At 47.8% G+C, this 14,850-nt stretch overlaps 1 protein-coding gene across 3 annotated transcripts in view; it reads left to right on the top strand.

Moving 5' to 3' along the window:
* ANKHD1 (ankyrin repeat and KH domain containing 1) overlaps window positions 1–14,850 on the top strand; it is an 896,896-nt gene that overhangs the window by 488,076 nt on the left and 393,970 nt on the right. For all 3 annotated transcript variants that reach the window (XM_069199295.1, XM_069199294.1, XM_069199296.1), the window contains exon 24: window positions 10,434–10,550. In XM_069199295.1, the coding sequence (XP_069055396.1) occupies window positions 10,434–10,550 (117 nt within the window). The remainder of the gene's footprint in view (window positions 1–10,433; window positions 10,551–14,850) is intronic.

The raw sequence follows: 14,850 nt of genomic DNA, 5'->3' as shown, positions 1-14,850 counted from the left end.
CTTCTTGGGCGACGGGTATCTTCGTCGAATCCGGTCCTGGTCAGTGGGAGTCCTCCGGATTCAGGCTGCAGGTGTAGTTTTGTTGGCCAGGAAGAGTCATCCCAGGGTGGACTTGAGGTCGGAATCGGCTGGCGACCTTCTCTGGCCCAGTGTGCCACCTGAACTTGGGCCATGGGCATAGGGTGCAGATTGGGTAAGACTCACGGATCCGGAGGGGTTCTGAAGTCCTTTTTGAAGGTTTCTTCTGGACAGGGCCGCTGTCCTCAGGAGTTCTTGGATTTCTGCTGGCCAGGCAGTCCTCTGGACGTTTGTAGAGGCTGCTGGTCCTGCAGGATGCGTCGCCTTCTTGGAGCATGTGGTCTTAGAAGCTGCAGACAGGCCTGTAGGGCTTGGGCAAAGTCAGTTCTCGTTTGCAGTCTTCACTGCTGGGGTAGACTTGGCAGTCATTTCTTCTTAAGGTTGCCAGGAATCTGGTGAGAAAGGTTCAGGGGTGCCCCTGAATACTAGATTTAGGGGTGTTAAAGGGCTCAGAGGGCAGTAGCCAAAGGCTACTTTCCCTGAGGGTGGCTACATCCTTCTTGTGCCCACTCCCTTTAGGATGGAGGATTGATTGTGCAAGGAAGGGGTGGGTGGGGGGGTTGTAACTTTAGCTCTGGACACCTATGGTGTGGTCCCTGTTGAAGTGGTCACTCCTCCTTTTTCTAATTTTCCCACTGGCCCTGTGCCAAAAGTAGGGCTTGTTTCAGGTGGGTGTGGGGGTGGGGGGTATGAAGCACTTCCACTCAAGGCAGGCTTTGTTTCTGGCCCCAGAGAGCACAAAGGCTGTCACTCCATGGGGTCAGAAAACTGTCTGTTAGTGGCAGGCTGGCTTAGACTGGTTGGGTAAAATAAAGGGGGCATCTCTAAGATGCCCTCTGGGTGTATTTTACAATAAATTGCACACTGGCATCAGTGTGCATTTATTGTGCTGAGAAGTTTGATACCAAACTTTCCAGTGTTCAGTGAAGCTATTATGGAGCTGTGGAGTTTGTAATGACAAACTCCCAGACGATATACTCAATATGGCTACACTGCACTTAAAATGTCTTAGAATGTACTTAGACACTATAGGGGCATATTGCTCATGTAGCTATGCCCTCACCTGTGGTATAGTGCACCCTGCCTTAGGGCTGTAAGGCCTGCTAGAGGGGTGACTTACCTATGCCATAGGCAGTGTGAGGTTGGCATGGCACCCTGAGGGGGAGTGCCATGTCGACTTAGTCATTTTCTCCCCACCAGCACACACAAGCTGGCAAGCAGTGTGTATGTGCTGAGTGAGGGGTCCCCAGGGTGGCATAAGACATGCTGCAGCCCTTAGAGACCTTCCCTGGCATCAGGGCCCTTGGTACTAGGGGGTACCAGTTACAGGGACTTACCTGGGTGCCAGGGTTGTGCCAATTGTGGAGACAAAGGTACAGTTTAGGGAAAGAACACTGGTGCTGGGGCCTGGTTAGCAGGGTCCCAGCACACTTTCAAATCATAACTTGGCATCAGCAAAGGCAAAAAGTCAGGGGGTAAAACACGAGCCCCCACAGCAACGCCTGCAGAGGAAATCCAGAGGCTCCCCCTGACCGCGACTGCCTGCTTCAAGGAACCTGACACCTGGAAACCACACTGCACCCGCAGCCCCCAGGACCTGAAGGAACCGAACTCCAGTGCAGGAGCGCCCCCAGCCGACCCTCTGCTTAGCGCAGGTGGTGGCTACCCCGAGTAGCCCCCCCTGTGCCTGCCTGCATCGTTGGAGGCCCCCCGGTCTCCCCATTGATTCCTATTGAAAACCCGACGCCTGTTTGCACTCTGCACCCGGCCGCCCCTGTGCCGCTGAGGGTGTACTTTCTGTGCCTGCTTGTGTCCCCCCAGGTGCCCTACAAAACCCCCCTGGTCTGCCCTCCGAAGACGTGAGTACTTACCTGCTGGCAGACTGGAACCGGGGCACCCCTATTTCCATTGAAGCCTATGTGTTTTGGGCACCACTTTGACCTCTACACCTGACCGGCCCTGAGCTGCTGGTGTGGTAACTTTGGGGTTGCCTTGAACCCCCAACGGTGGGCTACCTTGGACTCAACTTTGAACCCTGTAAGTGTTTTACTTTCCTTGTGAACTTAACATTTACTTACCTCCCCCAGGAACTGTAGATTTTTGCACTGTGTCCACTTTTAAAATAGCTTATTGCCATTTTTGTCAAAACTATACATGCTATTGTGATTATTCAAATTTCCTCGCATACCTGAGTGAAATACCTTTCATTTTAAGTATTGTTTGTAAATCTTGAACCTGTGGTTCTTAAAATAAACTAAGAAAATATATTTTTCTATATAAAAACCTATTGGCCTGGAATTGTCTTCGAGTGTGTGTTCCTCATTTATTGCCTGTGGGTGTACAACAAATGCTTAACACTACCCTCTGATAAGCCTACTGCTCGACCACACTACCACAAAATAGAGCATTAGAATTATCTCTTTTTGCCACTATCTTACCTCTAAGGGGAACCCTTGGACTCTGCATGCTATTTCTTACTTTTAAATAGTACATACAGAGCCAAGTTCTTACAAACATCCTTTTGTTTATATTGTCTCTCGCCCAACAGGGTTCCTCCTTAGGGACTCTCAAGGGCTATCTTGCAGCTTTATCGGCTTTTCTTCAGTTGCCCGATCAACCATCTCTGTTTAAATCACCTATAGTACAGAAGTTTTTGACAGGGCTTGTGCACTTGTTCCCGCCTGTGCCTTTCGTTATGCCCCAGTGGGATCTTAATCTGGTTCTTACCTTCCTTATGTGTGCTCCCTTCGAGACGTTACATAACCGTCCTCTTCAGCCGCTCACTATTAAGACAGCCTTTTTGGTGGCAATTACATCTGCCAGAAGAGTGAGTGAGCTACAGGCTTTGTCATCAAAACCGCTGTATCTCTCAATCTTTCCTGAAAAAGTGGTTCTCAGAACTCGTGCCTCTTTCCTCCCCAAGGTGGTGACCCCTTTCCATCTGGGTCAAAATATCACCCTGCCCACCACCTTTGCACCACCGCATCCCTCTAAGGAAGAGTAGCGTCTCCATCGGCTGGATCCAAAAAGAGCATTATCGTTCTACCTTGACCTCACTAAAGAGTTCCAGGTGGACGACCAACTCTTTGTGGGGTACGTTGGTGCAAAGAAGGGTCGGGTGGTACAGAAAAGATCCATTTTGCGCTGGGTCGTTCTCTGTATAAAGATCTGCTACGCTTTGGCAAAGAAGCAGCCTCCCGAGGGCTTGAAAGGTCATTCTACTAGGAGGAAAGCTGCTACCACTGCGTTAGCACGTGGCGTATCAGTGGTGGACATCCGTCAGGCTGCAACGTGGGCTTCCTTTCACACGTTTGCAAAACACTGCTGCCTGGATAGCCAGGTGAGAAGAGAGGGGCATTTTGCCCGGTCTGTTTTGCAGGACTTCCTAGTGTAAAAAAATCTCCTTCAGACCCACCGCTATGGGTTATAGCTTGGGTATCTATTCTAAGGTAAGGAAGCTGCAGCTAGAAGTCTCTATCAGATGAACAAGTAACGAGATATCTGGTAGAGACTCTATCTAGCTGCAGATTCCTTACACCCAACCAAGCCTCCCTGCTCTGCGGATATTTTTATACAAATATATATATATATATATAAGATCTTGGCATTTTTGCCTTTCTTAAAGGCATGTGAGAATTTTTACTTCAAGCAGTCAAATAAAGAGATTAAATCCATAACTGTTGGTTCTTCTATGACTGCGCTTCTGGCGTGGAAAGTTGTGGGAAAAGAACTGACGTAGGCTCGCCGAGACGGCGTCTATTTAGAGAACCGTGATGTCATAGACGGCTCCAAAGACGCTGGCGACGCACGCGGATCCGAACGACGACGCCAGACGGCGCGCGCAGGGTACTGCTCAGCAGAAAAATTCCGGATTTGAAGCGGACGCCAGCGAATTCTAAGGTAAGGAATCTGCAGCTAGATAGTCTCTACCAGATACCTCGTTACCGAAGGTAAGTAACTTGTTCTTTTAGGGGTAGGGACTCCCTCTTTTTTGAAATACCTCTGTGCTGAAGGCACAGGTGGGAAGTGGTGCAAGTGTTGCTTTAAATGGCATCCACCAAAATAGCAGTGCTGAAGTCTAGTATGAAGATAACTGTTTGAACAGGAAAGGAAATACATGTGTGTTTTTGTGTATTTTTTTATGAATGAATGAATGGGGGAAAAAATGTTTTTAACCACTTGATAAGAGTAGCTACTTTGGTAATGTGAGGTATAAGTCCTCACTGTAGGAAAGTACCCTCTTTCTGGCATGATTACCCCCACTTTTTGCCCATTGTCAGTGTGTTTGACTGTGTTCACTGGCATCCTGCTAACCAGGACCCCAGTGACTGTGCTCTCTCCCTTTAAACTTAGTTGCTTGGACCAAAAAAAAAAACACATTTGGCATAATGGTTCCCCCTTGTAAGTCCCTAGTACATGGTACCCAGGGCATTGGAGCACCAGGGGTCCCCCATGGGATGCAGCTTGTATTTTGCCACCCCTGAGGAGTCCATGTAAAGCGTATTTGCAGGCCTGCCATTGCAGCTTGTGTGAAAGGGTACATGCACCCTTTTCCCCACAGGTCACTGCACCAGGTCACTGTAAAGTCACCCTTGTGGTAGGACCTCCTAGCCCAGAGGGCAGGATGCAGGTACCTGTGTGTGAGGGCACCTCTGCATGAGCAGACGTGCCCCCACAAACTCCAGCTGCATTTTCATGGGCTTCGTGAGTGTGGGGTGCCAATTTTACGAGTGTACTGGAACATAGGTCACTGCTTAAGTCTAGCTACATAATGTTAACTCCGAACCTGGGCATGTTTGTCATCAAACATGTCGGAATCATACCCCAATACTGTTGCCAGTATTGGAAGTATGATTCCATGCACTCTGGGGGCTCCTTAGAGGGCCCCCTGCATAGCTTCTACCAGCCTTCTGGGGTTTTCTGGGCAGCATAAGCTGCTGCCACCCCTCAGACGGGTGTCTGCCCTCCTGCTGCTTGAGCAGCTCAAGCCCAGGAAGGCAGAACAAAGGATTTCCTTTGTGAGAGCAACACCCTCTTCCTTTGGAAATAGGTATTACATGGCTTGGGAAAGGTAGCCTCCCCAAGCTACTGGTATGCTTTGAATGGCCCATTTGGTGCCCTCCTTGCATAAACCAGCCTGCACATGTTCAGGGACCTCTAGTTCCTGCTCTGGTGCGAAACTGGACAATGGAAAGGGGAGTGACCACTCCCCTGTCCATCACCACCCCAGGGGTGGTGCCCAGAGCTCCTCCCGAGGGCTCCTTGGTTCTGCCATCTTGAATCAAAAATGGGCAGAGGCCTCTGGGAGTATGAGTGGCCAGGTCAGGCAGGTGATGTCAGAGCCTCCTTCTGATAGCTGGTCACCTGGCTAGTTGAGCAATCCCCCTTTCAGGGCTATTTAGGGTCTCCCTTCTTGGGTGAGTCCTCAGATTTGATGAGCAAGACTTCTCTGTACCTTTTACTTCTGGCCACTGGAACCACAACTGGACTCCACAGGAACCTACAATCTGCATCTACAGCAACATCTTTGCCCTGCAACATTGTTTCTCCGGCTCCTTCCAGCAACTGCAGCATTCCCCCAGCTGTGCATCCCCTGAGGACAGCAAGTCTTCAACCTGCACAAGAAGCAAGACGGAATCTCCCTTAGAATGAAGGAGTCACTACCCTGCATCTGCAGGCATCAAACTGCAGCGATGACCGGCTGCGTGTATCTCCTCTCTTCCTGAGCTGCGTGGACCCTGCATCACAGGTGGTGGTCTGGAATGGGCCCCTTGGTCCCCTCTGCCAGCTCTCCAACTTTGGTGAATGTAAGCCGTTGCCTTCCCACGCAGGACAGTACCCCCATGCACTGTGTCTCTTGCAGCTATCATGGCTTGACATCTCCTCCAAGAGATCTTCAGGCTCCGTGTAGACCCGGCACTCTTCCCTGCGATGCACAGCCCTCTGCGTGCTTCTCATGCGACGCAGGGCCTCTCCTCAGGTGTGCTGCGTGGGCCTAGCTGTGACACCTGGGCCCCTCGCCTGTGGGTCTTTTGTTGGGGCTGCCTCTTCTACTTTGGGCTCTCTGCACTGCTGAGGGTCACCTGGGACTCCCCTGTGGGTTGAATCCCCCTTGGACGTTGCTGATCCCCGGCAGCTCCACTTTTCCTTCAACCGCTACATTTGCCTCTGTCAAGGCTTGTTGGTGTTTTTTTCACACCACAGACTGACTGCAGTTTTTCATCCGGCGTGGTACGTCGACTGCATCATCCAGGAACTCTTCAACTGCTCCAGCGGTTCATTGCTGACCGTCTTCGTCTCACCATCGACCAACTCCTGCATCCACAGACAGGTGGGTAGTGGCTCTGGCCGACACTGGACACTCCAGCTGGAACTGGACTTGGTCTCCTTTTCCAGGTCTTCCTCTTTTAGGATCTTCTTTTGGTTGCTTGCAGTCTTGTCTGGGTCTTGCAATATCCTTCTCTGAAGTCCTTTAGGGTGGTTGGGGGCAAAAACAGTAACTTACCTCATTCCTCCTGGTCACTGGGGGGGGCACTCTGGTACTCTCCTTGGGCGGTTTCCTAGTACCTTCCCTCTACCGATTCCACTTCCATGAGTGGGGACCTGACCTTCACATTCTATATTTTTAGTATATGGTTTAATGTCTCCCTTTAGGAAGTTGGCTCTGTATATATTATTTCAAAGTAAGAAATAGTGTGTACAGAGTCCAAGGGTTACCCTTAGGGGTAAGATAGTGGCAAAAATAGATAATTCTAATGCTCTAGTTTGTGGTAGTGTGGTCGAGCAGTAGGCTTATTAGAGGGTAGTGTTAAGCACTTGTTGTACACACACACACAGGCAATAAATGAGGAACACACACTCAAAGACTTACTCCAGGCCAATAGGCTTTTATATAGAAAAATATATTTCCTTAGTTTATTTTAAGAACCACAGGTTCAAGATTTACAAGTAATACTTCAAATGTAAGGTATTTCACTCAGGTATTCTAGGAACTTTGAATAATCACAATGGCATGCACAGTTTTGACAAAAATGGCAATAAGCTATTTTAAAAGTGGACACAGTGCAAAAACCAACAGTTCCTTGGAGAGGTAAGTAATTGTGAAGTTCACAGGTAAGTAAAATACTTTACAGGGTTCAAAGTTTGGTCCAAGGTAGCCCACCGTTGGGGGTTCAAGGCAACCCCAAAGTTACCACACCAGCAGCTCAGGGCCGGTCAGGTGCAGAGGTCAAAGAGGTGCCCAAAACACATAGGCTTCAGTGGAGAACAGGGATGCCCTGGTTCCAGTCTGCCAGCAGGTAAGTACCCACGTCTTCGGAGGGCAGACCAGGGGGGATTTGTAGGGCACCGGGGGGGGGGGGGGGGACAAGCAGGCACAGAAAGTACACCCTCAGCGGCACAGGGGCAGCTGGGTGCAGAGTGCAAACAGGCGTCAGGTTTTGTATTGAAAGCAATGGGGAGACCCGGGGGTCTCTTCAACGATGCAGGCAGGCACAGGGGGGCTCCTCGGGGTAGCCACCACCTGGGCTAGGCAGAGGGTCGCCTGAGTGTCACTCCTGCACTGGAGTTCGGTTCCTTCCGGTCCTGGGGGTGCGGGTGCGGGTGCAGTGTTGGCTCCAGGCGTCGGGTCCCTTGTTACAGGCAGTCTCGGCCAGGGGGAGCATCTGGATTTCCTCTGAAGGCGTCGCTGTGGGGACTCAGGGGGGTCAACTCTAGCTACTCACAGGCTCGCAGTCGCCGGGGAGTCCTCCCTGCAGAGATAGTTTTCCGCAGGTCGAGCCGGGGGCGTCTGGTGCAGAGTAGAAAGTCTTACGCTTCCGGCGGGAAATGTGAAGTCCCTGAAGTTGTTTTTGTTGCAAGAAAGTTGCAGATGGTTGAACAGCGCTGCTGTTCACGGCAGTTTCTTGGTCCTTGGGTGCAGGGCAGTCCTTCAAGACTTCAGAGGTCGCTGGTCCCTGTTGGATGCGTCACTGTTGCAGTTTTCTTCGAAGTTGGGAGACAGACCGGTAGGGCTGGGGCCAAAGCAGTTGTCGTCTCCGTCTTCACTGCAGGGCTTCAGGTCAGCAGTCCTTCTTCTTCTTTAGGTTGCAGGAATCTAGTTTCCTAGGTTCTGGGGAGCCCCTAAATACTGAATTTAGGGGTGTATTTAGGTCTGGGAGGGCAGTAGCCAATGGCTACTTTCCTTGAGGGTGGCTACACCCTCTTTGTGCCTCCTCCCTGTGGGGAGGGGGGGCACATCCCTAATCCTATTGGGGGAATCCTCCATCCACAAGATGGAGGACTTCTAAAAGTAAGAGTCACCTCAGCTCAGGACACCTTAGGGGTTGTCCTGACTGGGGGGTGACTCCTCCTTGTTTTTCTCATTATCTCCTCCAACCTTGCCGCCAAAAGTGGGGGCAGTGGCTGGAGGGGCGGGTATCTCCACTAGCTCGGATGCCCTGTGGCGCTGTAACAAAGGGGGTGAGCCTTTGAGGCTCACCGCCAGGTGTTACAGTTCCTGCAGGGGGAGGTGAGAAGCACCTCCACCCAGTACAGGCTTTGTTCCTGGCCACAGAGTGACAAAGGCACTCTCCCCATGTGGCCAGCAACATGTCTGGTGTGTGGCAGGCTGGCAAAAACTAGTCAGCTAACACTGGAAGTCTGGTATGTTTTCAGGGGGCATCTCTAAGATGCCCTCTGGGTGTATTTTACAATAAATTGCACACTGGCATCAGTGTGCATTTATTGTGCTGAGAAGTTTGATACCAAACTTTCCAGTTTTCAGTGTAGCCATTATGGTGCTGTGGAGTTCGTGCATGACAGACTCCCAGCCATATACTCTTATGGCTACCCTGCACTTACAATGTCTAAGGTTTTGCTTAGACACTGTAGGGCATAGTTCTCATGCACATATGCCCTCACCTGTGGTTAAGTGCACCCTGCCTTAGGGCTGTAAGGCCCGCTAGAAGGGTGACTTACCTATGCCACAGGCAGTGTGAGGTTGGCATGGCACCCTGAGGGGAGTGCCATGTCGACATAGTCATTTTGTCCCCACCAGCATACACAAGCTGTGAGGCAGTGTGCATGTGCTGAGTGAGGGGTCCCTAGGGTGGCATAAGACATGCTGCAGCCCTTGGAGACCTTCCCTGGCATAAGGGCCCTTGGTACAAGGGACTTACCTGGGTGCCAGGGTTGTGCCAGTTGTGGAGACAAATGTACAGTTTAGGGAAAGAACACTGGTGCTGCGGCCTGGTTAGCAGGGTCCCAGCACACTTGCAAATCATAACTTAGCATCAGCAAAGGCAAAAAGTCAGGGGGTAACCATGCCAAGGAGGCATTTCATTACACTCCCCTTAGACCTTCAGTATTGCCTATTGCTTTTCACTGTTTTTTATTGCTTTTTATGCCAATGTCTGATTGCTACTGTACGTACAATAGTGTGTATACTTGCCTCCTATTGGAGAATTGCCTACCTCGTAATTTAGTATTATTCACTACAATAAAGTACCCATATTTTTGTAACACTGTGTGGTTCTTTCATGTTTGTGTAAGTGCTGTGTGACTACAGTGGTATTGCATAAGCTTTATATGTCTCCTGGATTAACCTTGGATGCTCATCCACAGCTACCTCTAGAGAGCCTGGCTTCTAGACGCTGCCTACTCTTCACTAACAAGGGGATACCTGGTACAAGGTGATAATACCTTAGGTATTCACCACACACCAGACCAGCTTCCTACACTCACCATTTAGTGTACTTCTCTTCCATTGTTGTCTCTGTCCCTTTTTTTCTTTCTAAAGTGGGGAACTGGAACATTTGCACACTTGGACTGTGGGAGAAAATAAGTGTAGCCACAGAATAGGGCTTGATCAGAGAACAATGTTACAAATGCTGTTAATTTACCAACAAGTCCCATCTTTAAAGTGGGTTTTAAAATATTTGTAGAATGTCAATTTTGAAGTACTACAAATACTGTTAAGGAACTTATTTTCAAGAAAACATTTTATAATGAGATGTATGCTTACCCTGGTTTATCTTTAACTGTGTTACGGCTATTATGGAAAGTAAAGGTGATGAGCAGTTTTTCAAAAGCTGAAAAGGGCTTCTTGGTGGATCTTTTCAGACAATGGTATGAGGAGAGATATAATCGTCTTTTTGTGGTGAAAATTCTCTTTTCACGACTATTTGCAAATATGTGAACAGAGGAAAGTGATTGTCTTCCGCCTCAAGCCTCTTTTAAATGTAGCGCTTCTGATGTATTTGTGCAGTAAGCACTTTCAAAGTAGTGCTTCAAGGGGCATTCATGTGGTATTATTGGCATCATGGCTGCTTATTTCAGTCACTCTTTGAAAGCATGTGGTCTATGCTTACTTATAGGATGTGTTGAAAAGGTGTCACCAGTGCATGGAGACTATTGTGAAGGCAAAGGACCAGCAGGCAGCTGAAGCAAATAAAAATGCAAGTATTCTTCTGAAGGAGCTTGATATGGAAAAGGTAAGAGAAATGTGCATTTTTGCTAGTTTTGCCTTCTCAGCATTCATTGTTCCATTTTTAGGAAGACTGACTGCTTGGGTCTGAATTTGTCACTTTTTTAATAAGTGTTATAAATGATCAACTACCTAACTTGTGTCTTTGCGAAGTAGGCAGATATTTCTTGTCCATATCTCTCTATTAGCTTCTCAGAACCAGTTGAGTATGTGTTTATATTCATTAATAAATGAAGCTTTCTGTTCTTTTGGAGTTTATTATAATGAAATACATTTAGAGGTAGAAGTGACAGAGCTTGGGCTTTTCTTTTTTCCATCCATAATATCTATCACCGCTCCATACTGTTAGTTGCCAAGGCCCTGGTCAAATTTGCATATACCTTTAGGTTCTATAGCTCTTTTTATATTTAAGTAAACAGTATAATCAAACATAATGAATTATTGATACTTAAAAAGAATTTACAATTCTTTTCAGCATTCATTTAAGTGCTCTTAAGGTATACATACGACTTACTATCTTTGGTGTTAAACCTGTGTGCTTTGATTCCTACTATCTGTAGTTTATTTGCAGTTTTCACTTCTATAAGGGCCTTCTTTCCTTTAATCTGATTTGACAGTGGTTATTAATTCTGTTTGATTATGCTGTTTACCTAAATATCTGTTTCGTGTTTAATTGTATAGCTTTGAACATTAAATGGACCAGTTTCTGGTCTTTTGTGCAGAAAAGTGGCCTAAACTGACCTTAAGGGCCATAGAGGCCTGCCTTTGTAGCAGGAACAGCTGTTTTTAGAATAGGGACGTAATTGCTGTGGTGACTGTGCCAGGATTTCAAGGTTAGTGAGTGTTGGGATGTATTTTTTTCAGGATGACTGTGCAACAAGATAATTGTATCCTTTATATAGAACCTTTGCTGAAGGTGAATAAAGTTTTGTTCTGATAGACAGCTTACTGCATATTCTTCACCTTTGGAATTTTCCCCAGGAATCAGACTAGACCTGTAAGTGTTTTTCAGCAGTACCTCTGTGTGGCAATAGGCGGTGCCATGTGACTCTGTACTGACTCTGTTCTGCTCAGGAAATGACATGCAGAGCCTATGTGGCTTCACACCTGCGTGTTAATGTCCGCTCCTTTCTTCATGCAACACCAGATGCAGGTCCGGACCAACCTCTGATCTCTCTAACATCTTCTTTTCCTTAAGATTTACTGTGTGCAATGGAAATGTCACTTCACAAGACAATAGCTTCTAAACACTGTAACGACTGTCCAAAGCAAATATCTGTGACAAATCCTTATCCTGGACTGTCCGGGGCTGAGTTACGACTCTAATGCCTGCAGTGACTGGGCGTTGATGAGCCTGAAGGTCATAAAGAACCCTAAGGTAAAAGTCTACATAAAGCACAGGAAGACTCCTCGTTAGGATTTTTCGTGGTCTAAGGTCCATCCTGGTCCTGTTCCCTGTCTAGAAGTTGCAGGAGTCTATCCCAAGGTCAATCATCAGAGTGCGGTAAAACTTGGGGTAAGTTAGCGAAAAAGGTATAAAAAATGGAAGCAGGACTTATTCCTTTCCTCCAATCTTTTTCCAAGAAGCTGCAAATGCATCACTATGCCTCTCACTCCATAAATGGGGAAGCCAGTCCTGTAACTTGTCCCTGCATGACCAGAGTTTCAGGGGACTGCTGTGACACTGAGGCAGATTCAAGAATTCTGTGGGGCCATGCTCTGACCCTTTGGTTCCCTTCCAACTCCATTGTGGGTGACTGCGGTCCCTACAGGCCTTCCATTTGGGATAAGGCTGGCAGGTTCATACTTTCTGCTATATGGAACCACCAAAACCACCACTGGATTTCCCCCAGCTCCTGTACAGATTCCGGCTCCGCAATCCATAACAGTTCCCAGAGAATTGTTGCCAGATTACAAGGTGCCCAATGTGCTCTCAAAATCAATGTTGCTATGACCTCGACTGGGGTCTAAACCAATGTCCAGACAAAAGTGCAAGCCTCTACTGAACCCCTACTCTCTATTAATAAGACACTGTTACTCTGTTGGGGGTCTGTGTAAAACCTTCATCTGCCCCCACAATAAATTGCCAAATTGTGAGATGCCACCAGCTTGCTCTGGGTGACAACATATTTTTGATTCATCAGGTTAGTGGTGCAGTCGTCTACCAGTCAGGCAAACCCAAATACTTTTCTGACTACTCCCTGGCTTTCTGCACACGGTTTGGTTTTGTCTTACGCTGAAGCATCCTCTTAGCGTTCGAAAGACTTCCTTCCATCCATTAAGGGGAGACTGATACAGGTGCTACAGACAAAACGCATATCTTGTGACATTGCAACAAACAAGTTGTAGTGGGATTACAAACCCTGTGCCAAGAAGTCCTGCACCTCAGGAAATGCCTGGACCATCAAGGAATTTTCCTGGTGGTGAACAACCTCTCAAGATCCTTGAAGGCTGGGTGAATTAACTCAGCTTTTGACTACTAGTTGATCAAAATTTACAGTTGCATCCTGAGGTGGCACAAGGTCCTTTCCACAAATGAAGAGAAGCTTAGCTTGATCTATTTGTCACCACTGAGCATGCACAATGGCATCTGTTCTGTGAGTTGGAATTTCCAAGGGTGGGCTTGCTAGGGGACTCATTTCACTGAGGGTGAGAATGCAATCTCGCCAATACCTCGTCTGCCCTGAGTCCCCAAGAATATCAGGATCGTCAGGGACCAAGTCATCCAATAGCTCCATATTGGGCACAGAAAGTATGGTATCCAGAGCTCCTATGAATAAGCATTTGACCTCCCAGTCAGGTCCCCGCCTCCGGGAGTTTCTGCTGTCGCAGCAGCAGAGCAGGGATCTGCACCCAAGCTTTTGCAGTCGCCACCTTCTTGTTTGTAGAGTGTGCAATGACAACTGAACACCTTTATCCTTCCTCCGGAGTGGATTGATGTCATTTTGGCAGCCAGGCATCACCTCATCAAAAACTGTATACACCTGACAGGACAAATTTGTGACCTGGTGTGAATTACAGCAAATAGACCCTCTCTAGACAAAGTTATCTGATGTTTTGTTAGTTTTGTGCCTCGCCTAGCAAGGCTTGTCTCTGGGCACAGTTACTGAGTGTCGTTCGTGCTTTATACGTTTGTAGACCAGCCCTCATGCTTCAAATCACCTGTTTTGTTTTTTGTAAGGTCTGATGTGCACTCCATTTTAGCCACTTTACAGCTCCCCCCTGCAGCTTTTCACCCTCAAGACAGTGTTCCTTGTTGCCTTAACATTGGCATGGTGGGTAAGAGAGCTTCAAGCTCTGTGCCAATGTGCTGTACCCCACTTTCTATCCAGACAAAAAAACTTCTGTGGACGCAGGCATCCTTTCAAAAGTTGTGACATCATTCCATGCTGGTCAGCCTATCACCCTATCTGTGTCCTCTGCTCTGCAACTCCTTCTAAGGAGTAGGAGAGATTCTATCCTTTGGACCCTTCAAAGAGTACTGAGATTTTACATTGATCGTATTAGAGAATGATGGATGTATGATCAGATTTTGTGCGGTTTCATGGAGCGGAAAATGACAAAGTAGTGCAGAGAAGGACAATCTCCCGCTGGATTTTGCTCTAAGCCCTTCTATATATTGGTTAGCAAGCAGCCAGTGAAAGGACTGCAGGTTCATTCTACCAGGGCCAAAGCTGCAACTACTGCATTGCCGTGTGGATTTCCGGTCATGGACATATGCCAAACTTCTACATTGGTGTCCCACCATGCGTTCAGACCACAACTATCTGGATAGCCAGCTCACCAAGAGAGGCATTTTACCTCCTGGGTCCCACAGGGCTCTCTGGTTTGAGTCCATTCACTTTTCCACCTTCAACTAGATACTGCTGTGGTATCTATTTGAAAGATGAGGAATGTGCAGTTAGAAGTCCCTATCAGAAGAACAAGTTACTTAACTTTGGCAACACCCTATCGGGTACAGCAGCTTAACACGTAGAAGATTCCTCAACGACCCTTCCATCCTCCCTGTTCTGCTCAATAATATCCCAAGTGTAGGAATCCACATACTGGTCATGACAAAATTGCTATTGAGGCTCTGCTTCTGGGGACACAGTTTATAAAGCAACTGATGTCAGTGTGCAGTAACACCACCTATATAATCTCAGCACATCATTTCTGGAGTTGAATGGCGTCAGTGTGGAGCCTCATGGCCCCACCTACCAGCATGTAGAGGTACTACTGAAAAAAGGGTACTGGATCCAGTCTGACACATGGGAAACATTCAAAAGGTGAGGAAACTTCTTTGATACAGTCTTTACTACAAAGAG

The sequence above is a fragment of the Pleurodeles waltl genome, chromosome 7, assembly GCF_031143425.1.
Source record: "Pleurodeles waltl isolate 20211129_DDA chromosome 7, aPleWal1.hap1.20221129, whole genome shotgun sequence".
Lineage (NCBI taxonomy): Eukaryota > Metazoa > Chordata > Amphibia > Caudata > Salamandridae > Pleurodeles > Pleurodeles waltl.
The sequence above is the reverse complement of the archived record's forward strand: the minus strand, read 5'-3'. Positions and strand labels throughout refer to the sequence as shown.